The sequence below is a fragment of the Mobula birostris genome, chromosome 1 (assembly GCF_030028105.1).
Source record: "Mobula birostris isolate sMobBir1 chromosome 1, sMobBir1.hap1, whole genome shotgun sequence".
Classification (NCBI taxonomy): Eukaryota; Metazoa; Chordata; class Chondrichthyes; order Myliobatiformes; family Myliobatidae; genus Mobula; species Mobula birostris.
The window spans coordinates 79,681,516-79,707,520 of NC_092370.1; the positions used below are offsets into that span (position 1 = coordinate 79,681,516).

A 26,005-nucleotide genomic window follows, 5' to 3' on the forward strand; every position below is an offset into this window, starting at 1 on the left:
GACGCTGCCTTTCTGAGACACCGCTCCCTGAAGATGTCCTGGGTACTTTGTAGGCTCGTACCCAAGATGGAGCTGACTAGATTTACAACCTTCTGCAGCTTTCGGTCCTGTGCAGTAGTCCCTCCATACCAGACAGTGATGCAGCCTGTCAGAATGCTCTCCATGGTACAACTATAGAAGTTTTTGAGTGTATTTGTTGACTCCTAATAAAGTATAGCCGCTGTCTTGCCTTCTTTATAACTACATCAATATGTTGGGACCAGGTTAGATCATCAGGGAGCTTGACACCCAAGAACTTGAAGCTTGAAGCAGACAAGAAAATGCGATTGAAAAAACATCAGTGATGATTGAATAACAGAACAGACTGGGACTGAATTGCTAAAGTCCGCAACTGTATATTAAGGTCTCATGATCTCTCAGTATAAAAGCCTTTCCTTATCTTAGTCCTAAATGTTCCACCCTTTGTTCTAAAACTATGACTGGCAAACTGCCTCCCTGGTCCAACCATACAGAATCTTACCATGGAACTTCTGGAATCCTAGCAGGGTTCCCAACTTGGGATCCATGGATCCCTTGCTTAGTGGTATTAGCCGATGGCATATAAAAAGATTTGGGAACCTCTACTAGTATACAGGGTCAATGTGGCCAGGCCAAATTACCAGTGTTGAAATCACATCACTTTGCAACTGTCTCAAGAACAACAACGTTATGCCTTGTGATGTGTGACATTTTGGCAAAGTTAGCATAATAATTATAGTTATAATTTAATAGATTACAAAATTATAAGAGGCATGGATGGAGTAGACAACTGGTATTTATCTTCCCAGGGTGGAAGTATCTAATAACAGAAAGCATTTATTTAAGGTGAGAGGGGGTAAGTTCAAAGGAGATAGGCGGGCAAGTTTTTTTACACAGAGTGGGGGGTGCCTGGAATGCACTGCCGAGAGTGATGGTCGAAGCGATTACGATAGTGGTGTTAAGCAACACATGAATAGGCAGCGACTGGTGGGATATGGGCCGTGTGCAAACAGAAAGGATTAACTAAATTCGGCATCATTAGGTTAGCTAGTTCCACACACCACTGTGAGTTGAAAAGCCTGTTCCTGTACTGTATTGTTCTATGTTCAGCATTAATCTGGAGTTATAAACTGACACCAATTATCACAATACATCTGTTTTACCAATGTCTTTCAAACACCACACCCTCCGCTGCATATTCATTTGAGAAGCAATTAACATGGTCAATCCGTTGCTTCCTCAAAGATACAGATATCTGTTGATCTCTGTCTTCAATACAACAATGACTGTGCCTCCACTGTCCTCTAGAGAAAATTCCACTATTCGTCCAATCCTTGATTTCAGAAATCCTTCCTCATCTTAGACCATAAGACCATAAGACAAAGGAGCAGAAGTAGGCCATTCGGTCCATCGAGTCTGCTCCGCCATTTTATCATGAGCTGATCCATTCTCCTATTTAGTCCCACTCCCCCGCCTTCTTACCATAACCTTTGATGCCCTGGCTACTCAGATACCTATCAATCTCAGCCTTAAGTACACCCAATGACTTGGCCTCCACTGCTGCCCGTGGCAACAAACTCCATAGATTCACCACCCTCTGACTAAAAAAATTTCTTCGCATTTCTGTTCTGAATGGGCGCCCTTCAATCCTTAAGTCATGCCCTCTCGTACTAGACTCCCCCATCATGGGAAACAACTTTGCCACATCCACTCTGTCCATGCCTTTTAACATTCGAAATGTTTCTATGAGGTCTCCCCTCATTCTTGTAAACTCCAAGGAATACAGTCCAAGAGCGGACAAACGTTCCTCATATGTTAACCCTCTCATTCCCGGAATCATTCTAGTGAATCTTCTCTGTACCCTCTCCAACGTCAGCACATCCTTTCTTAAATAAGGAGACCAAAACTGCCCACAGTACTCCCAAGTGAGGTCTCACCAGCGCCTTATAGAGCCTCAACATCACATCCCTGCTCCTATACTCTATTCCTCTAGAAATGAATGCCAACATTGCATTCGCCTTCTTCACTACCGACTCAACCTGGAGGTTAACTTTAAGGGTATCCTGTATGAGGACTTGCAAGTCCCATTGCATCTCAGAACTTTGAATTCTTTCCCATTTAAATAATAGTCTGCCCGTTTATTTTTTCTGCCCAAGTGCATAACCATTCACTTTCCAACATTGTACTTCATTTGCCACTTCTCTGCCCATTCTTTCAATCTATCCAAATCTCTCTGCAGACTCTCCGTTTCCTCAGCACTACTGGCCCCTCCACCTATTTTCGTATCGTCAGCAAACTCAGCCACAAAGCCATCTATTCCATAATCCAAATCGTTGATGTACAATGTAAAAAGAAGCGGCCCCAACACTGATCCCTGTGGAACACCACTGGTAACCAGCAGCCAACCAGAATAGGATCCCTTTGGTCTTAAATTTTTCAGCTCTGCCCATGAATGAAGTTTAAATCATCAGAATGAAATCAGTTAACAGCAGACAGGCTGCTTCTTCTGTTTGCCCTAGGAATGATTTACTTTTTTTTCTCTCACCCAGGAGTTAGACTTTGAAGAAATGGAGCAGATTCAATTAGTGATACGATTATCCAACAAGGCACCATACCACCACACAATACATGAAGTCATAGCACAGCCCATTACCGTAAAGGTCATTGTCAAAAATGTTGCAGAAGGCATTGTATTTAAGCCCAGAAAACTGGTGACGAAGATCACTGAAAGCTTGGAATCTAAGACGAGCAAGGTCATTGGCATTTATCAAGCAGTGAGTGCCGACACAGGACAACCACTTGAAATGATAAAGTAAGTAAAGCTATTCTACCGTTTTAATCCTTCACTAATTTTCTTTAAAAGCACGGGGCTAATCTGCATTTCTGGATTTCCAACAGGTACGCAAAGGACAGAGATGTGGCTAACTGGTTAATTATTGACTCAGAAACCGGAAAGATTACCATCGATGGTGTGATTGACCGGGAGTCTGAGTACGTGATCGATGGGAAGTACACTGCAACTGTTCTGGCTATCATCAATGAGCGTGAGTAGATGGAATGACATTAACTGGAACTCTGGAGACACAAGAGACTGCAGACACTGAACCATGGAACAACACACAATCTGCTGGAAGAACTCAGCATGTGTGGGAGGAAAGGAACTGTTGACATTTCACATCTGATTCAGGGTCTTGACCCAAAATGTCGACGATTTATTTGCTCCCACAGGTACTGCTCAACCCACAGAGTTCCCCCAGCAGATTGTTTGTTAACTCGACTCTGTCAAGTTGCAGTAAGCGGAAATAAATTATCTTTTCTGTGGATTGTTGGAAAGGATATATTTGTCATCACTGCCATGTGAACCTTTAAGAAACAGCCTTGCATATCTCCTTACTATACAGGAGGCCATTCTACCCAAGAGCAATTCCATTACCCCAGTAATTTTCCCCGTAACTTGTTAACACAACATAGAATAGTGCAGCATAGAAAGAACCCCTCAGCCCATGATGTTGTACTGAACTAATTAAGCAAAGAACACCTAATTAACTAAACCCTTCTGCCCACACAGTGTCCATATCCTTCCATTCTCTATATGTTCACATAACTATCTAGGAGCCTCTTAAACACCTCTATTGTAGCTTTCTCCACCATCACCCCTGGCAGTGCATTTTCCGGGCACCCACCGCGCTCTGGCCCACTCATCTCCTTTGAATTTTCCTTTGCTCTCTTTTTAGGTAGTTGAGGGAAGTACATTAACATTAAAAAGCATCTGGATAGATGCATGGACAAGAAAGGACAGTTTCCACCTTGAGTATTGTGTTCAGTTTTGGTCACCCTGTTATTGGAAAGATGTAATTAAGCTGAAAAGAGTGTAACAAAGATTTATGAGAACACTGCCAGGACTTGCGGAACTGAGTTATAGGGAGGGGCTGGACAGGCTACAATTTTATTCTTTGGAGCATGAAGATTGAGTGGTGATCTTGTGGAGAGTATAGAGGTTATGAGGGGCATAGATGGGGCCTATTTTCCAGGAAAAGTAAAAGGCGAGAGGATAAAGGTGAGAGGCGACAGATTTAAAAGGGACATGAGGGGCAACTTCTTTGCACAGAGGGTGGGGCGGATATGAAATGAAATACTGAAGGAAGTGGCTAAGACAGGAACAGTAGCGGGTGAAAGGCCATACATTTAAAAGACAGATACTTGAACAGGAAATGCTTGGGACAAACATAGGCAAATGGGGACTGACATAGATAGAAATATCGGTCAGCATGGCTTTAAAACAGTAGCCTGTTCCTGTGCTGTTGTAAATTTAATATTCACTCAGCTGTGTCCTAAAACAAATAAAATCTTCATTGTAAGTTGCCACATTTGCATTTTCTTAAGAGTTGTGCTTGTTCTCATGCAATTGTTACGTATCCCGTAACTGGGTTGCCAAACCAGCAGAAATGGAACACTCGTTGGAGTCTGGATTACTAGGAACTAATAAAGTTTTTTTAAAGAAATAAGTAATACAGTACACTAATCGTAAGGATATAAATGCAACAGGTTAGCAATGATAATACACACATATACACAGAACTAGGGTAATAGGAATCAACCAAGCTCTATCGCAGTCTAGGGGTAAAATGATCAGTCTTAAGTGAAGCAGAGTTCAGTTCAGTTTAGTGCAGTTCGCAGTAATCGCTGTTGTTGTACCATTGGGGGGGGAGAGAGAGAAATGCAATTTGGTTTCAGGCAGACCTTTTGATGTCTTCGCAGTTGGTTTTGGGCAGACCTTTTGATGTCTTCTAATCTCGCTATGGTCACCAACTCTGACCCCTCCGTTCCGGATACGATCGTTCTTCCGTGGTGAACCCGACACCCAGGCAAGGGCAGACACACACCCCAGGTTCCCACCGATCATACCTTTACACCCTGTGAGCCTCTGGTCGGTTCCCGCAAACCGGTCCTCCAAGCTCCCACTTGTGGGGGCACACTGCTCTTTCCAGGGTCCCGTGGTGTGTCGCGTGCCTTAGCAAACCTGCTCCTTTTATCCCCTGCTTGGGTATCACCTGTCCATCAAACTTCAAACAATTCAGGTTCAAAGCAACTGGTTTGTCAATATCTGAATTGTGTTTCTTTCCTGTTAATCCCTCTCTTCTCTCTTATTAGCATTTTGAATGTTTCTCCATTGTCTTTCTTATCTCTCATTAACATCATCCGTCCAGTAGCTCTGCTGGGCGTCACACATGACACAATGCACACAAAATGCTGGTGGAGCTTAGCAAGTCAGGCAGCATCTTCGGAGAGGAATAAACTGTCAAAGTTTTAAGTCTAGAATCTCGGACTCAAGATTTCCAGTGTCTGCATAATCTGCTGTAAGAACTCAGCAGGACAGGCCGCATGTATGAAGAAGGAAAAACGGTAGATGTTTCAGGCGAGACCCTTCAACATTTTGTATGTGTTACTCTGGAATTCCAGTATCTGCAGAATCTCTTGTTTATGGTCCACATAATCTTTTGTGTTTAGGACTTGATCTCCTCTCAGTTTTATAGTGAGGATTTAAACATACATGCTTTTCAGAGAATATTGTGATATTTCTCTGTGAACAATTTCTTCCTCCTCCTCTTCTGTCCCCCACCCCCCACCTGCTACAGGAGGCTCTTCTGACACCGCCACTGGAACCATCGTGATTAACGTGGAAGATATCAACGATCATGTGCCGAAATTTACTAACCCACAACCCTGCATGTGCAGCCAGGCAAAATATTTGAATGTCACTGCCAACGATGCTGATGGCGCTCCGTTTGGAGCACCTTTCCATTTCAACATACAGTCCAATCAAATGTGGAAGTTGGGCCAGACAGATGGTAAGACCTTGGACTTTACCAGAATGAATCTGATATGCTGAGTTCGTCCACCATTTTGTGTGTACTCCAAAGTTGACCTGATTTACAATCTTGCTCTTTGTGGGAGCTGCTCTAGTGCAAATTCGCTGCTGTAATTCTTGCTTCAGTGATCTGCTGCTGTAGAACCCACCCCAACCAGTGTCAGTCCAAACATGACTGAGCCTAACATTTTTGGTGGCCAGTCTCAAAGACAGTGGCATTTGCAACAAAGCAGAGCAGAAGACACTTCTGTAAGTTGTTGATCAAGAAGGTATGTCACTGGTGGTGATACTGAGTACATTGCATCACCCTGGAAATAGATCTATATTGGTCAATATTCCATAATCTGACCCAACCCTGACACAGTCCCCAAATCCCGGTGCCCTTGGGTCCATTGCCCAGGCACTCTCAAAGGCATCACAGTTAGCACAGATCTTTACAGTCTCCAGAGGCTGTGGTGTGGGCAGGAGTGGCTGGAAACTAGTTTGGTCAAGATGGTGAACTCAAAATATACCCCTGTTGGAATCCATCCAGAATAGGACTAAAATTGGTCAATTTTTTTTTGTTCAGACCAGATGTCAGTCCTTCCCTTCACTTCAGCCACAGCTTCCCAGCGTCCCACTGTAAAATTACACCCACCCCTTCACCACCAACAATCCCCCTCTCACAACTCCCTCGGACCCCTCCTGGCCACGACACCTGGAACCCCTTGCTCTGCGTTTTTGCTCTACTCCTAGCCCTGCCCACCCTAGGGACCCCACCTACCCTGGGCACCTCTGTAACCCCAATTACCCCAGGCACCCTCCCCTGGCCCCACCTACCCCAGACAACTATGGGCTCTCCCTTGACCCAACCCCCAGGCTCTCCCTCTGGTCTCCCCCTCCTGGCCCAACCCAGCAACTCCCCTCCTTGTCCTATACCCAATTCTTTCCTGGTTCCACCCCCAATCTTCATATTGGCCCCACTAACATCACCTTGCTTCCAGTTTCTCCCCACCCACCAAATTCACCCTCCCCGCCCCCAGCTCCTCTGAACACCCACATTCCCTGGTCACTCCCATAACACTTGTGTCAGTCGTTGGCAGGTGCTGACAGGAGGGAATGAAACCAGCCACTAACTCGCACTATTTCTTCCTGTTTAAAGCGACCAGTATGCGGTTGGTTCCATTAAAACATTTATGGCCCGGAGTATTTTCTGTGCCGGTGTGGATCGAAGATGCTGACAGCAAAGGACACACGGTTACTCTTGACGTCCATGTCACTGATTGCTACACAATCGACCATTGTTCTTCTGAGAAATTAATTCAATCAGAAGTAGAACTGGGAGGTTCTGCTGTGGCACTGATCATCCTGTCTCTGCTACTGCTGCTGCTACGTAAGTTTAACCCAGTGAACTTTGCTGCCTGATGGTTAATATTTCAGATACCTTTGCTTTCAGATGTTCCTTGTTGTTCCTCTTTGCACTATTTATTTTGTTATTTCTACTCAGAGTAACTCTCTTGCGTCTTACACTGCGCTGCTATCACAAAGAACAAATTGCACAATGTATGACAGTGCAGGGTAAGGTAATGGATGACAAATAACATGTAGTTCATAATAGAATAGTTTACATAACTATTCTACATAATTCACAAAAACAGTCAATGAATTATGTTTGCTTTAAGAGATGATGGCTGACTTAATGACATCTGTGTAAAGTGACTGCTTTGTTTTGTTTATAGTGGAAATAAGAGCTGTGGCTTTTGTTAAACATGTAAAATGACTCTCTTTCACATTTTAATCACAAATCCTACAACAGTGATAATGAACCTGATTCTGATTTGGTGAGCGCTGACTATTCACATGCTGCAGTACCGAGTAATAGTAATTCCTGATGCCTTGGCTCTTAAATCATTAAGTGATACAGGCCCTTCAGCCCAACTGGTCCATGCCGACCAAGGTTCCCATCTAAGCTCATTCACAAGTTGTTTGCATTGTGGCAAAATAGGCATTTACTGTCCATCGCAGATTGCCCAGCAGCTGTAGGGTAGGGCAGGTAAGAGCTTGGCCATGTCTGCAGTACTGGAGTCACACATAGGCCATACCGAGCGAGAACTTTTCCTCTGTTGAAGTGAACAAGCGACAAGGGAGCTTACCAATGCCTCAACTTCCTTCAGAAGCTAAAGGAATTTGTCAACTCTTAACCAATTTTTATTGATGCACCATAGAAAGCATTCTGCCTGGATGTACGTAACTTGGTGTGGCAACTACTCTGCATGTGACCAAAAGAAACTAGGGTTCTGGACATAGCTCAGCACATCTTGAAAGCAACCTTCCCTTCTGTCTACACTTTTTGCTGCCTCGCTAAAGAAGCCAACATAATCAAAGACCCCATCCACTCTGGACATTTTCTCTTCTCCCTTCTCTAATTGGGCAGAAGGTACCTTGATGCCTGAAACAATATTCCACCAGAAGGAGGGGAGATTCTATCCCACTGTTATCAGACTCTTGAAGAAACCTCTTGTGTATGATACAAGATGGACTATTGACTTCACAATCTACCGTGTTATTATCTTGCACTTTATTGTCTACCTGCACGGCACTTCTTCAGTAGCTTTTAAACTTAATTCTGCATAATTGTTTTGCCTTATTCCAACACTGTATAATGATTTAATCTGTATATGAACAGTATGCAAGACAGGTTTTCCAGTGTATCTTGGTACATGTGACAATAAGAAACCAATAATAACATATTGCCACCAAATACTCTATTACAAAAAAAAACAAAATGCTGAAGGAACTCAGTGGGGCGGGCAGCATTCATGGGGAAAATGGATAGTTAACACTTGGGTCTAGGCCCTTCATTTGGAAAGGAAGAGTAGTGGAGAGATAGCCAGTGTTTAGTATTGGTTTACCATTGTCACGTGTACCAAATGCAGTGAAAAGGTTAGTTTTTCGAAAAATCAATTCGGAGCATTTCAAAGCATAAGGGCATTGAGGTGGTACAAGGAAAAACAATAACAAAATGCAGAATATAGTGTTGCAATTGCAGAGAAAGTGCAGTGCAGTTGTAAGGACATGGCAAAATAAATGTTTGACATTTATTGTTAACATATAAAAGATATGTGCAATAGCCTTATAACATAGGGTCAGAAAGTGTTGAAATCGTGGATAGAGCTAAGGGTAAAAAGACCCTGATGGGATTTATATACAGACCCCCACCCCCAAACAGTAGTAAGGATGTGGTCTACCAATTACAACAGGAGATACGAAATGCATGGCAAAAGAACAATGCTACAATAGTCGTGGGGGATTTCAATATGCCCATTAGGGGAACAGCTATTCTGGATTGGATGTTGTGCAATGGACTGGTAAAAGAACTCCTAGGGGAAAGTGATCGTAATATGATCAAATTCACCCTGAAATTTGAAAAGGAGAAGCTAAAGTCAGATGTGTCATTATTGAAGAAGAAGAAAGCCCTTAACTCTGAGTGGAGTCATCAGGACGCCATCATGACAGCATTTTTTTTAGCAGGCTTTCTTATTTTTACAAGGCTGAGTTGCTAGCTCGACACTGATGGAAAGCGTGCAAGGGAGCCAGCTGGATTCGAACTTGAGAGCCTTTGCTCCAAAGTCTGGCCCTGATGCCACTACACCACCAGCCAGCTATCACTATTACAGTGGAGTAAAGGGTATTACAGAGGCATTAGAGAGGAGTTGGCCAGAATTTATTGAAAAAGAACACTGGCAGGGATGAAGACAGAACAACAATAGCTGGAATTTCTGGAAGCAGTTCGGAAGGCAAAGGATATATACATCCCAAAGAGGAGGAAGTATTCTGAAGGCAAGATGACAAAAACATGGCTAACAAGAGAAGTCAAAGCCAACATAAAAGCCAAAGGAAGGGCATATAATAGAGCAAAAATTTGTGGGAAGTTAGAGGATTGGGAAGATTTTAAAAACCAACAGAAGGCAACTAAAAAAGTCATTAAGAAGGAATAGATGTAATACAGCTGGCCAATAATAAACAGGATACCAAAAGTCTGTTCAGATACATAGTGTGAAAGAGAGGCGAGACTGGATATCAGACTGCTGAAAAGTGTTGCTGGAGTGGCAGTAATAGAGACAAGGAAATGGCCGACAAACTGAATAAGGATTTTGCATCAGTCTTCACTATGGAAGACACTTGCGGTATGTTGGAAATTCCAGGTGTCAGCTGTCATGAAGTTTGAAAAGTTATCATTACTTAGGAGAAGGTTTGTGGGAAACTGAAAGGCCTGTAGGTAGAGAAGTCATCTGGACCGGATGGTGTACACCCCAGGGTTCTGAAAGAAGTGGCTGAAGAGATTGTGGAGGTGTTAGTAATGATCTTTCAAGAATCACTATATTCTGGAATGGTTCTGGAAGACTGGAAAATTGTAAATATGACTCCACACTTGAAGGGTAAGGAGCAGAAGAAAGGAGATTATAGGCCAGTAGTCTGACCTCAGTGGTTGAGAAGATGTTGGAGTCGATTGTTAAGGATGTGATCTTGGGGTACTTGGAACACATGATAAAATAGACTGTAGTTAGCATGGTTTCCTGAAGGAAAATCTTGCCTGACAATTCTGTTGGAATTCTTTGAAGAAATAAGAAGTGGGATAGACAAAGGAGAATCAGTTAATGTTGTGTATTTGGATTTTCAGAAGACCTTTGATAAAGTGCCACAAATGAGGCTGCTTACCAAACTACGAGCCCATGGTATTACAGGGAAGATACTAGTATGGATAAAGCAATGGCTGACTGGCAGGAGGCAAAGAGTGGGAATAAAGGGAGCCTTTTCTGGTTAGCTGCCAGTGACTAGTGGTGTTCCACAGGGATCTGTGTTGGGACCGATTCTTTTTACGTTATATGCTAATGATTTGGATGATTTAGTTGATGGCTTTGTTGAAAAGTTTGCAGACAATATGAAAATAGGTGGAGGGGCAGGTAGTTTTGAGGAAGTAGATAGACTACCACAATTAGACTTGGGGTCCTTGTGCAGGATTCCTGAAGGTTAGTTTGCAGGTTGAGTCTGTGGTGAGGAAGACAAATGTGATGTTAGCATTCATTTCAAGAGGACTTGCATATAAAAGCAAGGATGTAATGTTGAGACTTTATAAAGCACTGGTGAGGACTCACATGGAGTATTGTGAACAGTTTTTGGCCTCTTATCTTAGGATGTGCTGAAACTGGAGAGGGTTCAAAGGAGGTTCACGAAAATGATCCCAGGTTTGAACGGCTTATCATATGAAGAGCATTTGATGGCTCTGGATCTGTATTCACTGGAATTCGGAAGAATGAGGGATTACCTCATTGCAAGCTATAAAATGGTGAAAAACCATGAGAGAGTAGAGAATGTGGAGAGAATGTTTCCTATGATGGGAGAATCTAAGAGCAGAGGGCACAGCCTCAGAATAGAGGGGTGTCCTTTTAGAGTGAAGATGAGGAAGAATTTCTTTAGCCAGAGAATGTTGATTCTGTGGAATTTGTTGCCACAGGCCACTGTGGAGGCCAAGTCTGTATTTATATTTAAGGCAGAGGTTGATCGATTCTTCATTGGTCAGGCCGTGAAGGAATACGGGGAGAAGACAGGATATTGAGGCTGAGAGGAAAAATGGATCAGCCATTATGAAATGACAGAGCAGATTCAATGGGCCAAAGGGCTTAATTCTACTCCTGTGGTCTTATGACAATAGGATAAAACCTGGTGGCGTCTGGTGCTGGACATTTTAATGGCATATCCTGCCCTAAGGTCCAAGTGTAAGAAGGCCACAATACTATGCACATTGGCCAGGGAGAGTGCACTGACACTGGTTCACTTATCCTTCCAGTGGGCTTGGAAGACCTTTCCAATGTTTAATGATGCCAGCTGTAGGTTGGCAAGAGCACATGGGAACACAGACAACATGCTGGGGGAACTCAGCTGGCATCAATGGAAAAGAGTAAACAATCGATGTTTCGGGCCGAGACAAAGGCATTTCCAACATCTGCAGATTTTTTTCTTGTTGTGGGAGCACATGGGTCTCTGGTGCTGATTGGACCATGATGTTGCACTAGCTTGGAGATTTTGATCTTCATACACATATTCCTCTGCCAAAAGATTGTGCTGATGCATGGGTCAGTTTCATATCTGATATCTGCCGCCTCGCTGAGAATGGCTTCTGAAAATTGGGAAGTGGTTTGCATTAATTAATGTTTATCTGCTTTTCTGGTCATGTGTTTCAAAGCAGCACACTGAAGCAAACTGTTGCTATCATTGTCATCGTATGCTGTAGAAATGGTGACTTTTGCATAAATGTTGAAATTCCTGTTTTCTAGTTCTTCCTCTGCTGCTGCTGTTTTGCAAGTGTGGCAGTGGATTTGGTGGAAAAAATTCCTTCATCCTCGAGGAGAGAGACAGAGTTGATGGTACTCTGGGACAAAGCAGCATTGAGGGAGGAGGACAAGTAGACACGGTTTGTAATCAGTATACCCTGAGCTTTTATTTTCTGTTTTAGAAAGCTGAAATGATATCAAATTCCATTCCAAATTCTACACCTTCAGCTGGATTATCTTCTCTGTCCATCAGAACCAGTCATTTCTAGTGTCTGCACTAGCATTGCTTAACCTACAGGAGTGTCCTACAGCCTAACATTTCACAACCTTTGCATCCATTTCTTTTTGTTTCTCTTCCAACTGCCCTTATTCCTTCACTTTTGTTAACCTTCTCTGCCCCTCTGCCCCTCATACTCTGAGTCATGCAGTATTAAAATAGACCCTTCAGCCCAACTCATCGATACCAACCAAGATTCCCATCTAAGGTGGTCAGTCCTCACACCCCTGTGCTCCAAGTCCTAACCTCTCCCTATAACCTTGTTATGATAGGGATGATATTCCCTTTGTCCTATCATCCCTCCTTAACCTTATCCACAATGCAAAGTAACGTTATTCCCTCTTTTTCTCTCGGGGAATGTTGGCCTAAGCAGATGATGTTAAATGGCAGAATCAACCCCCTCCCACCAGACAGAGAGCCTGAAAGCACCTGCAAACTATACTCAAAGACAGATTCTATTGTACTGTTATAAGTCACCTGAATGGTCTCCCTGATGAGCTCTTGATTTCACAATCTACCTCGTCAAAGCCATGCCCTGACTGTCTGCCTGCACTGCACTCTCTCTCTACTATAACACGTAATTCTGCTGTAATTGTTGACCCTTGTACTACTTCAGTGTGTTACGTAATGAATTGATCGGTATGAACAGTATGCAAGACTAAACTTTTCACTGTACCTCATTCAGTACATATGACATTAATAAACTAATAATAAAAATAAATATTAACATGCAGGAAAACAACTCTCAGGCTTTTCTACCAGCTTAGAAGATTTTAAATAAAGAACGCAGCTACACGGCCCATATGGTGGATAATTGCTTTTTGATACATTTTTTACTGATATTTCACATGTATTCTTTCCTGAGGTTAAAGGATCATCCTGCTCGTTAACCACATCAATAGAATCATAGAACACAGAACAGCACAGCATACGCCCTTCAATCGGACCTTTCCACCTACTCCATGATCAATCAATCCAATCTTTCCCTCCCACACAACCTTCTATTTTTAGAATCCTACAGGATCGATAAGGGCCCTTCAGCCCACCTTGTGCATACTGACCATGATACCTAACTATGCTAATCCCGTTTGTTACTACTAGGCTCATATCCATCTATGCGTTTCCTATCTATGTACCTGCCTTTTAAACTTGGTAATTATATCTGCCTCCTCCACTTTCCCTGGCAGAGGAAATAAAAACCCTTCAGATCTCCTTCAAACTTCATCCCCCCCACCTTAAACTTGTCCCCTCCAGCTCTAGATTTCTCTGCCTTAGTAAAAAGACCCTGTCTAGCTATCCCATCCAAGCCCCTTGTAATTTTGTCAAACTGTTTAAGGCCATCCCTCAGCCTTCTACATGCTAGTAATAAAACCAGTCTCTCCAATCTCTCCTTAAAGCTACGCCCCTTCATTCCAAATCTCTATTGTCTTCATCCTTTCTGTACTACGGTAACCAGAACTGTACTTCAGGTGCAGTCTAACCAACTTAACCTCCAAACTCTTAATACTCAATGCCTTGGACTGTGAAGATTGGCATAATAACCACCTTTTTCGCTATCCTACCTGTTTATCATTTTCAGGGAACTGTGGACTTGCATGCCCAGCTCTCTGTGTCCATAAACAATGTCCCTGCCAATTACTATGTCCTACCAGAATCTGACCTCTAAAAATAGTTATACAAGTATGTTTGTCCTCCTGTATCCTGATCTCTGCCCAAGCAAAAGATTGAACAACATAAATCTTCTTCACTTGCTCTCTCTTGACTATCCTTTATCTCCATGTTTTATTAAACCCTTCAGTGATCAATGACTGAAATTATTCTGTCTATTACAGCTGCTACCGCAGATATTTTATCCAGGGAAATCGGGAGAGTTGGTCAGTGAGGAGTGCATCCAAAAAACGGGTGTGGGGCATGCCTCTAGTCATGTATCCGAGAACTTTGAAAGTAGTGAACGGTGGGCTACCAGAGGAAGTGAAGGAATGTCAAAGGAGGTTTGGATATCTGATTTTCGCCACAGAAAATCAATGTGGGATCAAAATCAACATCAAAGCTGGAAGGCTAGCAGTAGTTTCGAAGGCTTCGATATGCTGAGTGGTGCATCCAGGTCCTTTGTGCAACAATACATTAATCAGGTATGTGACTGTAATTTGTTCAATGCAGAAGCTTAGACACTTAAAATCAAAGAGTAATATACAAAAAGAGGCTCTTCAGCTCAACCATCTAAGCTAGACACACCTACCCGCATTTGTCCCATGTCCCGCCAAACCTTTCCTATGCATGTAGCTATCCAAGTGTCTTTTAAACATTGTAACTGTGCCCACCTCTTCTATTTCCTCTGGCAGCTCATTCCCACTCTGCATGGAAAACCTTGCCACTATGGTCTCTTTCAAATCTTTCCCCTGTCAGCTTAAACCTGTGTCCTATACTTTTTTTTCCACTAACCCTGATTGTTTTCACCCTATTGATGTTCCACAGTGATTTTATGCTCCTCTATAATATCACCCCTAGTCTCCCACACTCCAAGGAATAAAAAGTCCAGACCTGCCCAGTCTGTCCCTGCATCTCTGGTCCTGGAAACTCTCTCATAAGTTTTCCAACACTTTCGTAGTGGTTTAGCAGTGAGGTTGGTTACAGTGGAACAGCCTAAATATCCTGCAAGTTCTGAATAGGTCAGGCAGCATCTGAGAAACAAGAATTAACCAGAGAACCGACCTGAAACATTTACTCTGTTTCTCGCTCCATAGATGCTGCCTCGCATGATGAATGTTTCCAGCATTTTCTGCTTTTATTTCAGATTTTATGCATCTGCTGTTTTTTTTGCATGTTTTCAATGACAGATGGAATCCATTCACTCATCTTAAATGCTGCTTGAAAGCAAACTCCCCAACCCCATTCCTTAAGTGCCATGCCTGTAAGCCCGCCATTCCTGTCTATATTCCTGGGCTATTCAATGTGATTGGTGAGGAGGGGTGTGGTTTCTTCTTCCCCCACCCTTTCACCCATCGAGTTCACGATCCCCACCACCTTTGGGGCGAGGAAACCTCACCTCCTTGCTAATGCTTCTGTGAATGGTTTTAAATCTCTATCCTCCTGGCTTTGAACCCTTTTGCTGAGGGGAAGAAGGCCTGTCCAGTTTAATTCAAGTCAAGTTTATTGTCATTTAAATATATACATGTGTACCATTAAATGAGACGATGTTTCTCCAGACCAGAGTGTAAAGCACAGTGGTACACATAATACACAATAACTGAAGAAAGTGAGGATGAATTGCCCATAGATAAACAAAGTAAAGTGCATAAATTAAATATTGTGAAGTACAGAATGGATTAACCGGTGACACTTCGAATGCAATAAGATAAAGTTTTATTTGTAATGCGGCAGGGAATTCAGAAGCTTAATGGCCTGAATTCCCATCCTGGCTGTTCTTGTTTTAAATGCATCGGAGTCTTCTGCCTGATGGTAGAAAGTCAAAGAGGATGGGTGGGATCCTTGATAATACAAAGGTCCTGTATACACAGCGGTTCTGATAAATGTCCCCGTTGGATGGTAGGGAGACCCCCGTGATGGGCCGAATGGCCTACTTCTGCTCCTTTGTCTTATGGTCTTATGGTGATCCTCTCAGCCATTCTCACAATTCTGCTTTAGGAAACATATGAAACTGGAAGAGTGCAGAAAAAGAATTTACAAGGATGTTGCCAGGATTTGAGGGACTGAGTTATAAGGAAAGGCTGGACAGGCTAGGACTTTATTCCACGGAATGCAAGAAAGTGAGAAGTGACCTTTTAGAGATGTATAAAATCCACAGGGGTATATACAGTATGAACACAGTCTTTTTATCTAGCGCTGGGGAATCAAGAACTAGAGGGCATAGGTTTAAGGTGAGATTTAATAGTAACTTGGGGGGAAACTTGTTTACAGAAAGGCTGGAACGAGCTGCCAAAGAAAGTAGTTGAGGCAGGTACAATATCAACATTTAAAAGGTACATGGATAAGAGAGGTTTAGAGGGATATGAGCCAAAAGGGACCAGCTTGTTTGAGGCATCTTAGTCAGGACGGACCCGTTGAGCCAAAGGGCCTGATACAGTGCTGTATGATTTGTGTGATTTGGTTCCTCATAATAAAAATGTGAAACAGAGCTAACATTTTATAGCAAAACTGGCTGTTGGAAGAATGCAGTGGAGCAACATCTGTGGAGGGAAATGGACTATTAACATTTCACGTCAAGGCCCTTCACATGGACCGAAGGACAGAGGGAGAGAAGGCTATTAAAAGGACAATGAGGGGAAGGGGAAGGGAATGAGCAGGAGCTGGCAGGTGATGGGTGGATCTAGGTGATAGGGAAAGTGGAGGAAGCAGCAGGGGCTGGGAGATGAGAAATGGGCGTGACAAATGCTCACAAATAGAATCTGACAGAGGAAGGTGGAGCATAGAGCCTTATGAAGGAGGTGGGGAGGACAGATGGGAACAGTGGGAGAGGTGGCGGAGAGGACAGAAACAGGCTGATGGGGACTAGTACAGGTTTCCCCCGCCATCCGAAGGTAGATCATTCCTATGAAACGGTTCGTAAGCCGGAATGTCGTAAAGCGAAGAAGCAATTTCCATTTATTTATATGGGAAAATTTTGTGACCGTTCGCAGACCCAGAAAATAACCTACAAAATCTTGCCAAATAACACCTAAAACCTAAAATAACAGTAACATATAGTAAAAGCAGGAATGATATGATAAATACACAGCCTATATAAAGTAGAAATATTTCTCCACAATCATTGCCTGAACTGTTCTCCGTAACGAAGATCTCACACAAGCGCCGTCGGCAAAAACATGGCACAAGGGCTCTCCAGTAACCTTTAAGCTATGAAGCTGCCGAATCATACCAAATAACACATAAAAGTACACAGCCGATATAAAGTAGAAGTAATATATATACAGTGTAGTATCACTTGCGGGAATTTAGAAGACATCGAGCACACTGATGATGGTGTGTTAGGCTGAGTCGTCACAGGTTGGGGTGGTGCAGTGGCCCCCACCCTCCGGGCAGCGAACCGATACTGGTCTGTGAAGCACGCAGGGGTACAGCGGTAGCCGGGAGGCACCCAGCACATCTTTAAGAAAAAAGCCGAAATAAACAAGCTAATTAATTAGCTGCCGCCCGGAACGTAATTGTTGGCCCAGATCAGAGGCGATTGCCAGGTGAAATATGAGGTGCTGTTCTGCATAGGATTTTTCTGATGGAAGATCTTCAACCTGAAACGTTAGTTCCCCTTGTCTTCCCATGGATGTTGTTTGAGGTTTATTTTAGAAACTGCAGAGAGTTGTGGACATAGCACAGCACCTGGTAGGAACCAGCCTTCCCTCAATGGACTGTTGATTGTGCTTATCCCTGCCTTGCTCAAGCAGCTAACAGAATCAAAGACCCACCTCACCCTGTACATTGATGCTTCTCCCCCCTCCCATCAAGAGAAAGATACAAAAGCCTGAAAGTATTAACCACCAGGCTCAAGGACAGCTTCCACCCTGCTGTCGTGAGACTATTGAATGATCTCTGGTACAATAAGATTGGCTCTTGGCTTCATTATCTACCTCGTAATGGCTTTGCACCTTAGTGTCTGCCTGCACTGCACTTTCTCTGTAACTGTGACACTTCAGCCACGTTCTGCCCCTGCTTTTCCCATGTACCATCTCAACACAGTAATGTGGTGAAGTGACCTTTAGAGATGGCATGCAAAGCAAACCTTTTCTCTGAACCTTGTTACATGTGACAATAATAAATTAATTTACTGATTTCTTTACTATGTTTGACATTGGATGACTGTATGCTGGAATTAATGACAAAACTGCTTGATGCAAGAATTGGTAACATCTGTATTTTCCATCTGTGTTTTGTTGTAGAAGAGGCATGCCCTTACTCAAGAGTGGATATCTCAGCCTTCAGATGATAATCTACTGATTTACAACAGTGAAGGAACAAACTCACCTGTGGGTTCTGTGGGCTGTTGCAGCCTTATTCAAGAAGCTCCTTTCGATGACTACTTTTTGAATGACTTGGATCCAAAGTTCAAGATGCTGGCAAAAATCTGCAGTGGTGAGTTGATGACAGAAGTCTCCGAAGTGGCTACTTCCACAAAGTGGGAGCAGAAGACCAGCTCTCAACCCTTGATCCAACAGGAGGAAATAGCGAAGAAAGAAGTTGTTTCATCCAGCATTATGAATCAACAATCCAGTGGAGCCCTTCTGTTGCCTCTGAAGAAGCACTATGTCGTGACTACCACTATCGAGCCGAGTCAGGAGGAGTCCCTGGTTGTTGATGAACAGAGCACTGTGACCTCACAGTACAACCAATACCAGAACATGTCCCTCACTACTGACCCAGCAATGACTGCGACCACAGCCGGTTATGGCCCAGGAGGGTTCCAGGGGACAGTCCCAGCCTTCACTGCTGCTCCTGTTGTCCAGAAGAATGTAGTGGTGACTAGGTCAACTGGTGCGGGCTTGGGAGAGATACAGCATGTGGCCGCTGACCAACCAATTGGTCAGAGATTAACACACAAAACTACAGTTGTGACAAGTTCAGTTAACTTGGCATCAGAAGGGGTGCATGATGCGCTGTCCAAGCAGGTGATTGGTCATGTTCCTGTTACCCAGGAGAATTTGGTAGTCACTGGTTCAGGCGATATAGGTTTGAGAGAGACCCTGAATCACAGTCCTATCAACACAAAGGCAATTGAGAAAAATGTGACAATCAGCAAGTCCAGCATTGTGACATATAAATCAGTATAAAAGACTACCAATGTTGTACAGTTAGTTCAGGAATAGGAATTCCCCTCAATCCGTTCATTACTTTGGCCTGAAATAATACAGGAGGAAATATATTTTTTTAAATTCTAAAAATATTTAGTTTATTTTTTTTCCTCAGGCAACAGCAGCAAGTTTCTTCACACCCCATTCACCAGCCTAAACACTTATTCCGCTGATCACCAACATGCAGTGACTGTGGTGTGTTACGTCAGTAAAATCCAACAGGCCAGAGAGCATCTATGGAAAAGAGTAAGCAGTCAACATTTTGGGTTCTTGAGTCCTGATGAAGGGCCTCTGCCCAAAACGTCAACTTTTTTCCATAGATGCTGCCTGGCCTGCTGAGTTCCTCCAGCATTTTGTTTGTGTTGCTCGGATTTCTAGCATCTACAGATTGCCTTGTGTTTGTGATTGATTGGTAAAATGCACTGTTACTCGTTCAGATTTACTTCTCATCTCTACATCAAAACATACAGTGAAATGTGTTGTTTGCGCCAACAACCAAAACATCTAAAGATGTGCTGGAGTCATCCCACAAGAGTTGCCACATATTCCAGTGCCAGCATTGCATGCCCACACACAGGATTTTGACCTTCAAGCTTCGACACTAGGACTCACTGATCATGCTTCCTATCCACCTGACCTCCGACCCAACCTGGGGATTGCTGGTCTCTGATCTCGGTGCCTGCTGGCCCAGCCGCCAATACTGCTGGCCTACGACCGCAGAGCCCTCCAGCTGGACTCCAAGTACGGGCCCTTGTCCCTGACTCTTCATTTACTAACTCTGAAAACTAACTCCCCCTCTTCCCTGTCCTTAAATCCTAACCTGGGTTATATGGTTCAAAAATGAGTTGACTTAACACATCATTACACCCAAAAAAAAAAGAGACGGTATTAGCATTGAGCAACATACACAAAATGTTGGAGGAGCTCGTTGGGTCACACCGGATCTATGGAGTGGAATAACCTGTCAACATTTTGGGCTGAGACCCTTCTTCAGGACTGATATTAGGTTAATATTGAACTACAAAAGATCACGCTTACAGGTAAAACACAAGGTGCTGAGTAACTCCAATTGACCATCCCTCTGCCTGACCATCTGAGTTACTCCAGTAAATCATTTCCATGGCTTTTTTTATACTGGTTTTATTTTATTAGTTGAACTTAAAATTCCTCAGCAATCAGGGGATTTGAACCTGTGTATCTGGATCAATAATCCTTATCTCTGGGATTACCAGTCCAATGACACCAAAGAATAAACACAGAGCCAGGAGTATCTAATAGCCCAAGTGACCTCAGTGTATTTCCATTCATTCTTAGGTGGTGGCTCCCAAATCCAATTGGGAATACCAGTAAACACTTCTTTCCCAGAGAACGGGAAGAATGTGGGACTGGCTCCCATAGAGATTTCAGGTGGACAGCAGGGAAAGGGGGATAGAAAGGTTGTGTTGATAGGGTGACGGTAATTATATAGGAATGCTGAATTGGGGTTACACTTATCAGCCATTGTTCGTATTGAGTGGCAGAGAACACTAGAAGGGTTGAGTGGCCTACTTCTGCTCTTGTTCGTAAGAGACGTTAAGTGGAGGCTCATGTAAGCAACTTGATGAATTAAGTGGCCTGTTTAACTGGAGACACAACAGATTGCAAAGATTGAAACCTGGAGCCACACGCAATCTGCTGAAAGAACAGAACGGGTTGAACAGCATCTGGAGGGACGGGTTGGGGGCGATAAGGAATTGTGGATACTTCAGATTGAAGTGCTGGCAATTCATCCCCCACACATTGAGTTCCTCCATTGATGCTGCCTGATTTGTTGAGTTCTTCCAGTATTTTGCGTGTGTGGCTCAAGATTTCCAGCAACCGCAGAATATGTTTGATATTTCTACATGTGCCTCGGTGCCAATTTTGTGTGTGTAAGCACTCAATGTAAAGCTTCACAGGAAATATCTCTTAAGAAACAGAAGTAGAGGAAGACGCCCCTCATGTCTGCTTCTGCATTCAATAATTTGTGGTTGGTCTTTTGCCTCGCGCCCTTGCTTTGCACTCAACCCATCTTTATTATTTCGCAGAATGAATTTAAACTCTTCCTGAATGTTCTGCTATTGTAGAGCAGAACTCTGTCCAAAGCAACTTCCTGCTGTTGTGCAGGACAGGTGTAATTTTGCCTCTCAAACTACTTTTGGTGGATTGCTTGCTTTCATCACCACCAGAGGGAAATATCTCTGACAGGGCGTGCTACGGAACTGCTTATTGACACGTGCTTATGATCAGTGTAATCTCAATCAATGTAACATTTGGAATTGAGTGTATTTTTTTTGAAATGGAGATTTTTAAACTATTATTTCACTGAAACATTTTGAATGGCTTTAAGTGCATTATGACTTTTTTTAAAAACAGCTTGCCGTGATGGATACATAGACTGTTAACACTCATTACGCATTTTTATATTATGGGGTTCGAAGTAATAATTGCTTTATCAAAATGTATTAATCTCTGACAATTAACCATACAGGAAACTGAGTATATGTTGATTTGTCTCTTTAAATTTAGTGTTTTGTAGGTCTTGTTATTAGAAAAATGGCAGATTAATTAATACATGTTCTCTGAGAGGGATGATGTGAGAAATTTGATTGCTCAGGTGTTTTTCTGAAAAGCTGCATTTTATGTTTACCCCTTGTTTGGAATAAAAGATTTTATTAAGTAAAAGTGGTTATTTAGAGTCTTGGAATCATTCAACCTAGAAACAGGCTATTCAGCCCAACTCATCCAGACTGACCAATGTTCATTCTTCTGTACTGATCCCATCTCCTAGCATTTGGTCCTTAGCCTGGGAGATTCAAGTGCTCATATAGATACACTTTAGAATGCTGTTGATGTCCAACATCAACCACTCTCTCTGGCAATTCATTCCAGGTATCTATGACTATCTGTGTGAAGAACACCACCCCCCCACACCTTTGGGTCAGTACGGAAGCACAAAACTTAGCAATATTACAGTATCAACGACCAGGGTTTAATGTCCTAAGGAGTTGGTATGTTCTCCCTTTGACCGCATGGGTTTCCTCCAGATACTCTGGTTTCCTCCCACATCCCAAAGATGTACAGGTTAGTAGGTTGATTAATCACATGGTTGTAATTGGGTGCAGAATAGTCACCATACCAGGCCATGATACATCCAGATAGAATCTTACAGTGAAATCAATCTTAAAAATTGGTGAGGGTCAAACAGGGACAAGCCAAATGTCTTTAGTCTCCTAAGGCATAAGAGCCATCGGCAAGCTTTCTGGCCTGAGACTGGAGACCCGAAGGCCTGTACTGGGACTGGAGGACTGTTTGTGTGTGGTGGGTGGGAGCGAGGGAAGAAAAGGCCTCTTTTGCTTTCATTGCTTTTTTTCTGCTAGTTGTAGTCAGTGTCATTCTGCTGAGTGTTTGGCAAAACCTGTGGGCTGCCTTAGCTCATGCTTAGGTTAAAAATGGTGTGCAATAAAGGGCTTAAAGTGACCACTGTGAACAGAGCTCAGGTGCCTGGCAAAGCTGTTGTCAATGTAGAGGAAGCCACATCGTGGGCACCAAATACAGCTCACATCTTAATGAATCTCAGCTGCAGCCTCTCCAGCACACAGTGCCTAGAACTGGATGCTGTACTTCAGAAGAGGTAGAGCAATACGGAAACACACCCTTAAACCCATGAAGATCTAACCAAGATTTTCTCTGACGTACTAAATCTCAGATTTCATTAGGAGTTTGAAGAGATTTGGTATGTTGCCAAAGACACTCATAAGTTTCTACAGAGGTACTGTGGAGACCATTCGAAGTGGCTGCATCACCCTCTGCTATGGGGTGGGGGCACTACACAAGATCAAAATAATCTACACAGCTCAGTCAGCTCCACCACGGGGAACTAGCCTCCTCAGCACCCAGGACTCCTTCAAGGAATGATGCCTCAAAAAAGCAGCATTCATCATTAAAACCCCATCACCCAGGGCATACCCTCTTTTCATTGCTACCTTCAGGAAAGGAGATACAGAAGCCTGAAAGTACACACACAATAACTCAGGAACACCACCTTCCCCTCTGCCATCCAATTTCTGAATGGGCATCAAACCCATGAACACTACCTCATTACTAACTTTTTTTTCCCTATTTTTGCACTTATTTAACTTTTTAAAATATACATACTTACTATAATTTACAGCTTTTATTATGTTCTTGCAATGTACTGCTGCCGCAAAACAACAAATTTCCCTACATATGCTGGTGATATTCAACTTGACTGTGATTCAGATTCTCTGTTTCTGTATTCAGTACCCTGACGAATGATGGATCAGTGTCCCGTATACCTTGCTAACCGTGTTGCCTACCTGTGCTGCCCTAACAAAGGTATTTTAAAATTTGTTCCTTGTTTTTTTCTGATTTGGCAGCAAGAGGTATCAGCAAACAAAGGAACAATTGTACGCATATTCAAGATGATAAGAGATTAATTTATTAGATTAATATAAAGAATATACTTAAAAAGAAAGAAAAAGGTCAATGAAGGAATAAGAGGGACAAAATAATACTTATCAACCAATCACTAAGCTATGACACACAATATTCAACTGACAGGAAGTGCAACTGTCTGAAATCTTTTCTAGCATGTATGTACATATATATGTATGTGTATGTATATACATGTGTATATATTCATACCTCTTGGAAGTTTTCATGTTTTATTGTTTTACAATGTTGAATCAGTGGATTTAATTTAGCTATTTTTGACACTGATCAACAAATAAAGACTTTTTGTGTCAAAATGGAAACAGATCTCTACAAAGTGATCTAAATTAATCACAAATACAAAGCACAAAATAATTGACTGTGTAAGAGTTCACCCCTTTTTATACGACACACCAAATCATCACTGGTGCAGCCAATTGGGTTTAGAAGTCACATAATTGGTTAAATGGAGATCACCTGTGTGCAGTCAAGGTGTTTCAATTGATTGTAGTAACAATACACCTGTAGCAGGAAGGTCCAAATGCTGGTGAGTTAGTATCCTGGCAAAAACTACACCATGAAGACAAAAGAACACTCTAAGACAACTCTGCAAAAAGGTTATTGAAAAGCACAAGAAAATTTCCAAGTCACTGAATATCCCTTGGAGTACAGTTAAGTCAGTCATCGGGAAATGGAAAGAACATGCCACAGCTGTAAATCTGCCTAGAGCAGGCTGTCCTCAAAAACTGAGTGACTGTGCAAGAAGGAGACCAGTGAGGGAGGCCCCCAAGAGACCTGTGATAACTGGAGGGGTTAAAAGCTTCAGTGGCTGAGATAGGAGAGACTATGCATGCAACAACTAATAGCCGGGTACTTCACCAGTTGCAACATTATGGGAGAGTGGTAAAGAGAAAGCCACTGTTTTAAAAAAAATACTTGAAATCTCAGCTAGAGTTAGCCAGGAGGCATGTGGGCAACTCTGAAGTCAGCTGGAAGAAGGTTCTGTGGTCTGATGAAACCAAAATTGAGCTTTTTGGTCATAAGACTAAATGCTATGGTGGCTGTATCATGCTCTGGGAATGCTTCACTGCAGCAGGCTTGCGAAGGTAGAGGATGCAGTCTGCAAGAGAACTGTGACTTTGGAGATTTGTTTTTCAGCAAGGCAATGACCCCAAGCATAAAGCCAAAGATACACAGGAATAGCTTAAAAACAACAAAGTTAATGTCCTGGAGTGGGCAAGTCAGATTCCAGACCTCAATCCAATTTGTGGTTGGACTTGAAAAGGGTTGTTCACTCACAATCTCCATACAATCTGACAGAGCATGAGCAGTTTTGTAAAGAAGAATGGGGAAAATTTGCAGTGTCAGATGTGCAAAGCTGATAGTGACAGACTCAAGGTTATAATTGCTGCCAAAGGTATATCTACTAAGTACTGACTTGAAGGGGGTGAGTAATTAAGCAATCTATTATTTTTATTAATTGAAATAATTTTAGACTAATTGTAGAAATTTGTTTTCACTTTGGTATGGAAGAATCTTTTCTGTTGATTAATGTTTAAAAAAGCCAAATTAAATCTCCTGTGATTCAATGTTGTCAAACAATAAAACATGAAAACTTCCAAAGGGGGGAGGGGAGGAGGGTGAATACTTTTTATACGCACTGTGTATACGTAACCCTGACTCTTTTGAGTTGGTGGTGGAGAGGAGGTCACTAGACAAACTGTTATTCATTATGGACAATCTGGCACATCCTCTCCATGACCAACTGAATAAGGAGCGGAGCACCCTTTCAAACAGAGTCATTCAGCTCCACTGTCACAAGGGTCGATACAGAAAATCTTTCCTACCAAATCTAACATAACTTTCACCCAAGCATTTTCCATCCCTTAGTGGTGCCAGTCTGTACCATCTTCTCTCTTACACATTACAGCTGAAGTGCATAACTTAGAAACAGGGACAGTAGGTCTGGAAGTAAGAAACCATTCTTCACCTTTATCTTATCTCAAGGAGCTGTATCTATAGACATCTCCCGGCTGTTGCCACATTCCAAGCTGACACCATTTGTCAAACTTACTTCCATTTTGTGTTATGCATATTAGCATTTACCAAGGAGAAATCAAATTTAACTCTTCCCTTATGGTTGCCAACTTCAAGGACATATGGACTTGGACTCTCTCACTCCTCAATCATCCCTGATTCTGCCATTCATGGCAAATGCCCTAGCATCATTAGTACTCTCCAAAAAGTATCACCTCGT

At 42.7% G+C, this 26,005-nt stretch overlaps 1 protein-coding gene across 1 annotated transcript in view; it reads left to right on the top strand.

The window, feature by feature from the left end:
- The window catches only part of LOC140197614 (desmoglein-4-like), an 81,039-nt gene extending 59,067 nt beyond the window's left edge, over positions 1-21,972 (top strand). Inside the window, exons 10-16 of the mRNA XM_072257831.1 lie at positions 2,568-2,830; positions 2,917-3,062; positions 5,655-5,867; positions 7,029-7,259; positions 12,202-12,338; positions 14,308-14,607; positions 18,367-21,972. Of these exons, the coding sequence (XP_072113932.1) occupies positions 2,568-2,830; positions 2,917-3,062; positions 5,655-5,867; positions 7,029-7,259; positions 12,202-12,338; positions 14,308-14,607; positions 18,367-19,254 (2,178 nt within the window). The 3' untranslated portion in view covers positions 19,255-21,972. The remainder of the gene's footprint in view (positions 1-2,567; positions 2,831-2,916; positions 3,063-5,654; positions 5,868-7,028; positions 7,260-12,201; positions 12,339-14,307; positions 14,608-18,366) is intronic.
- Positions 21,973-26,005: the final 4,033 nt, after the last annotated feature.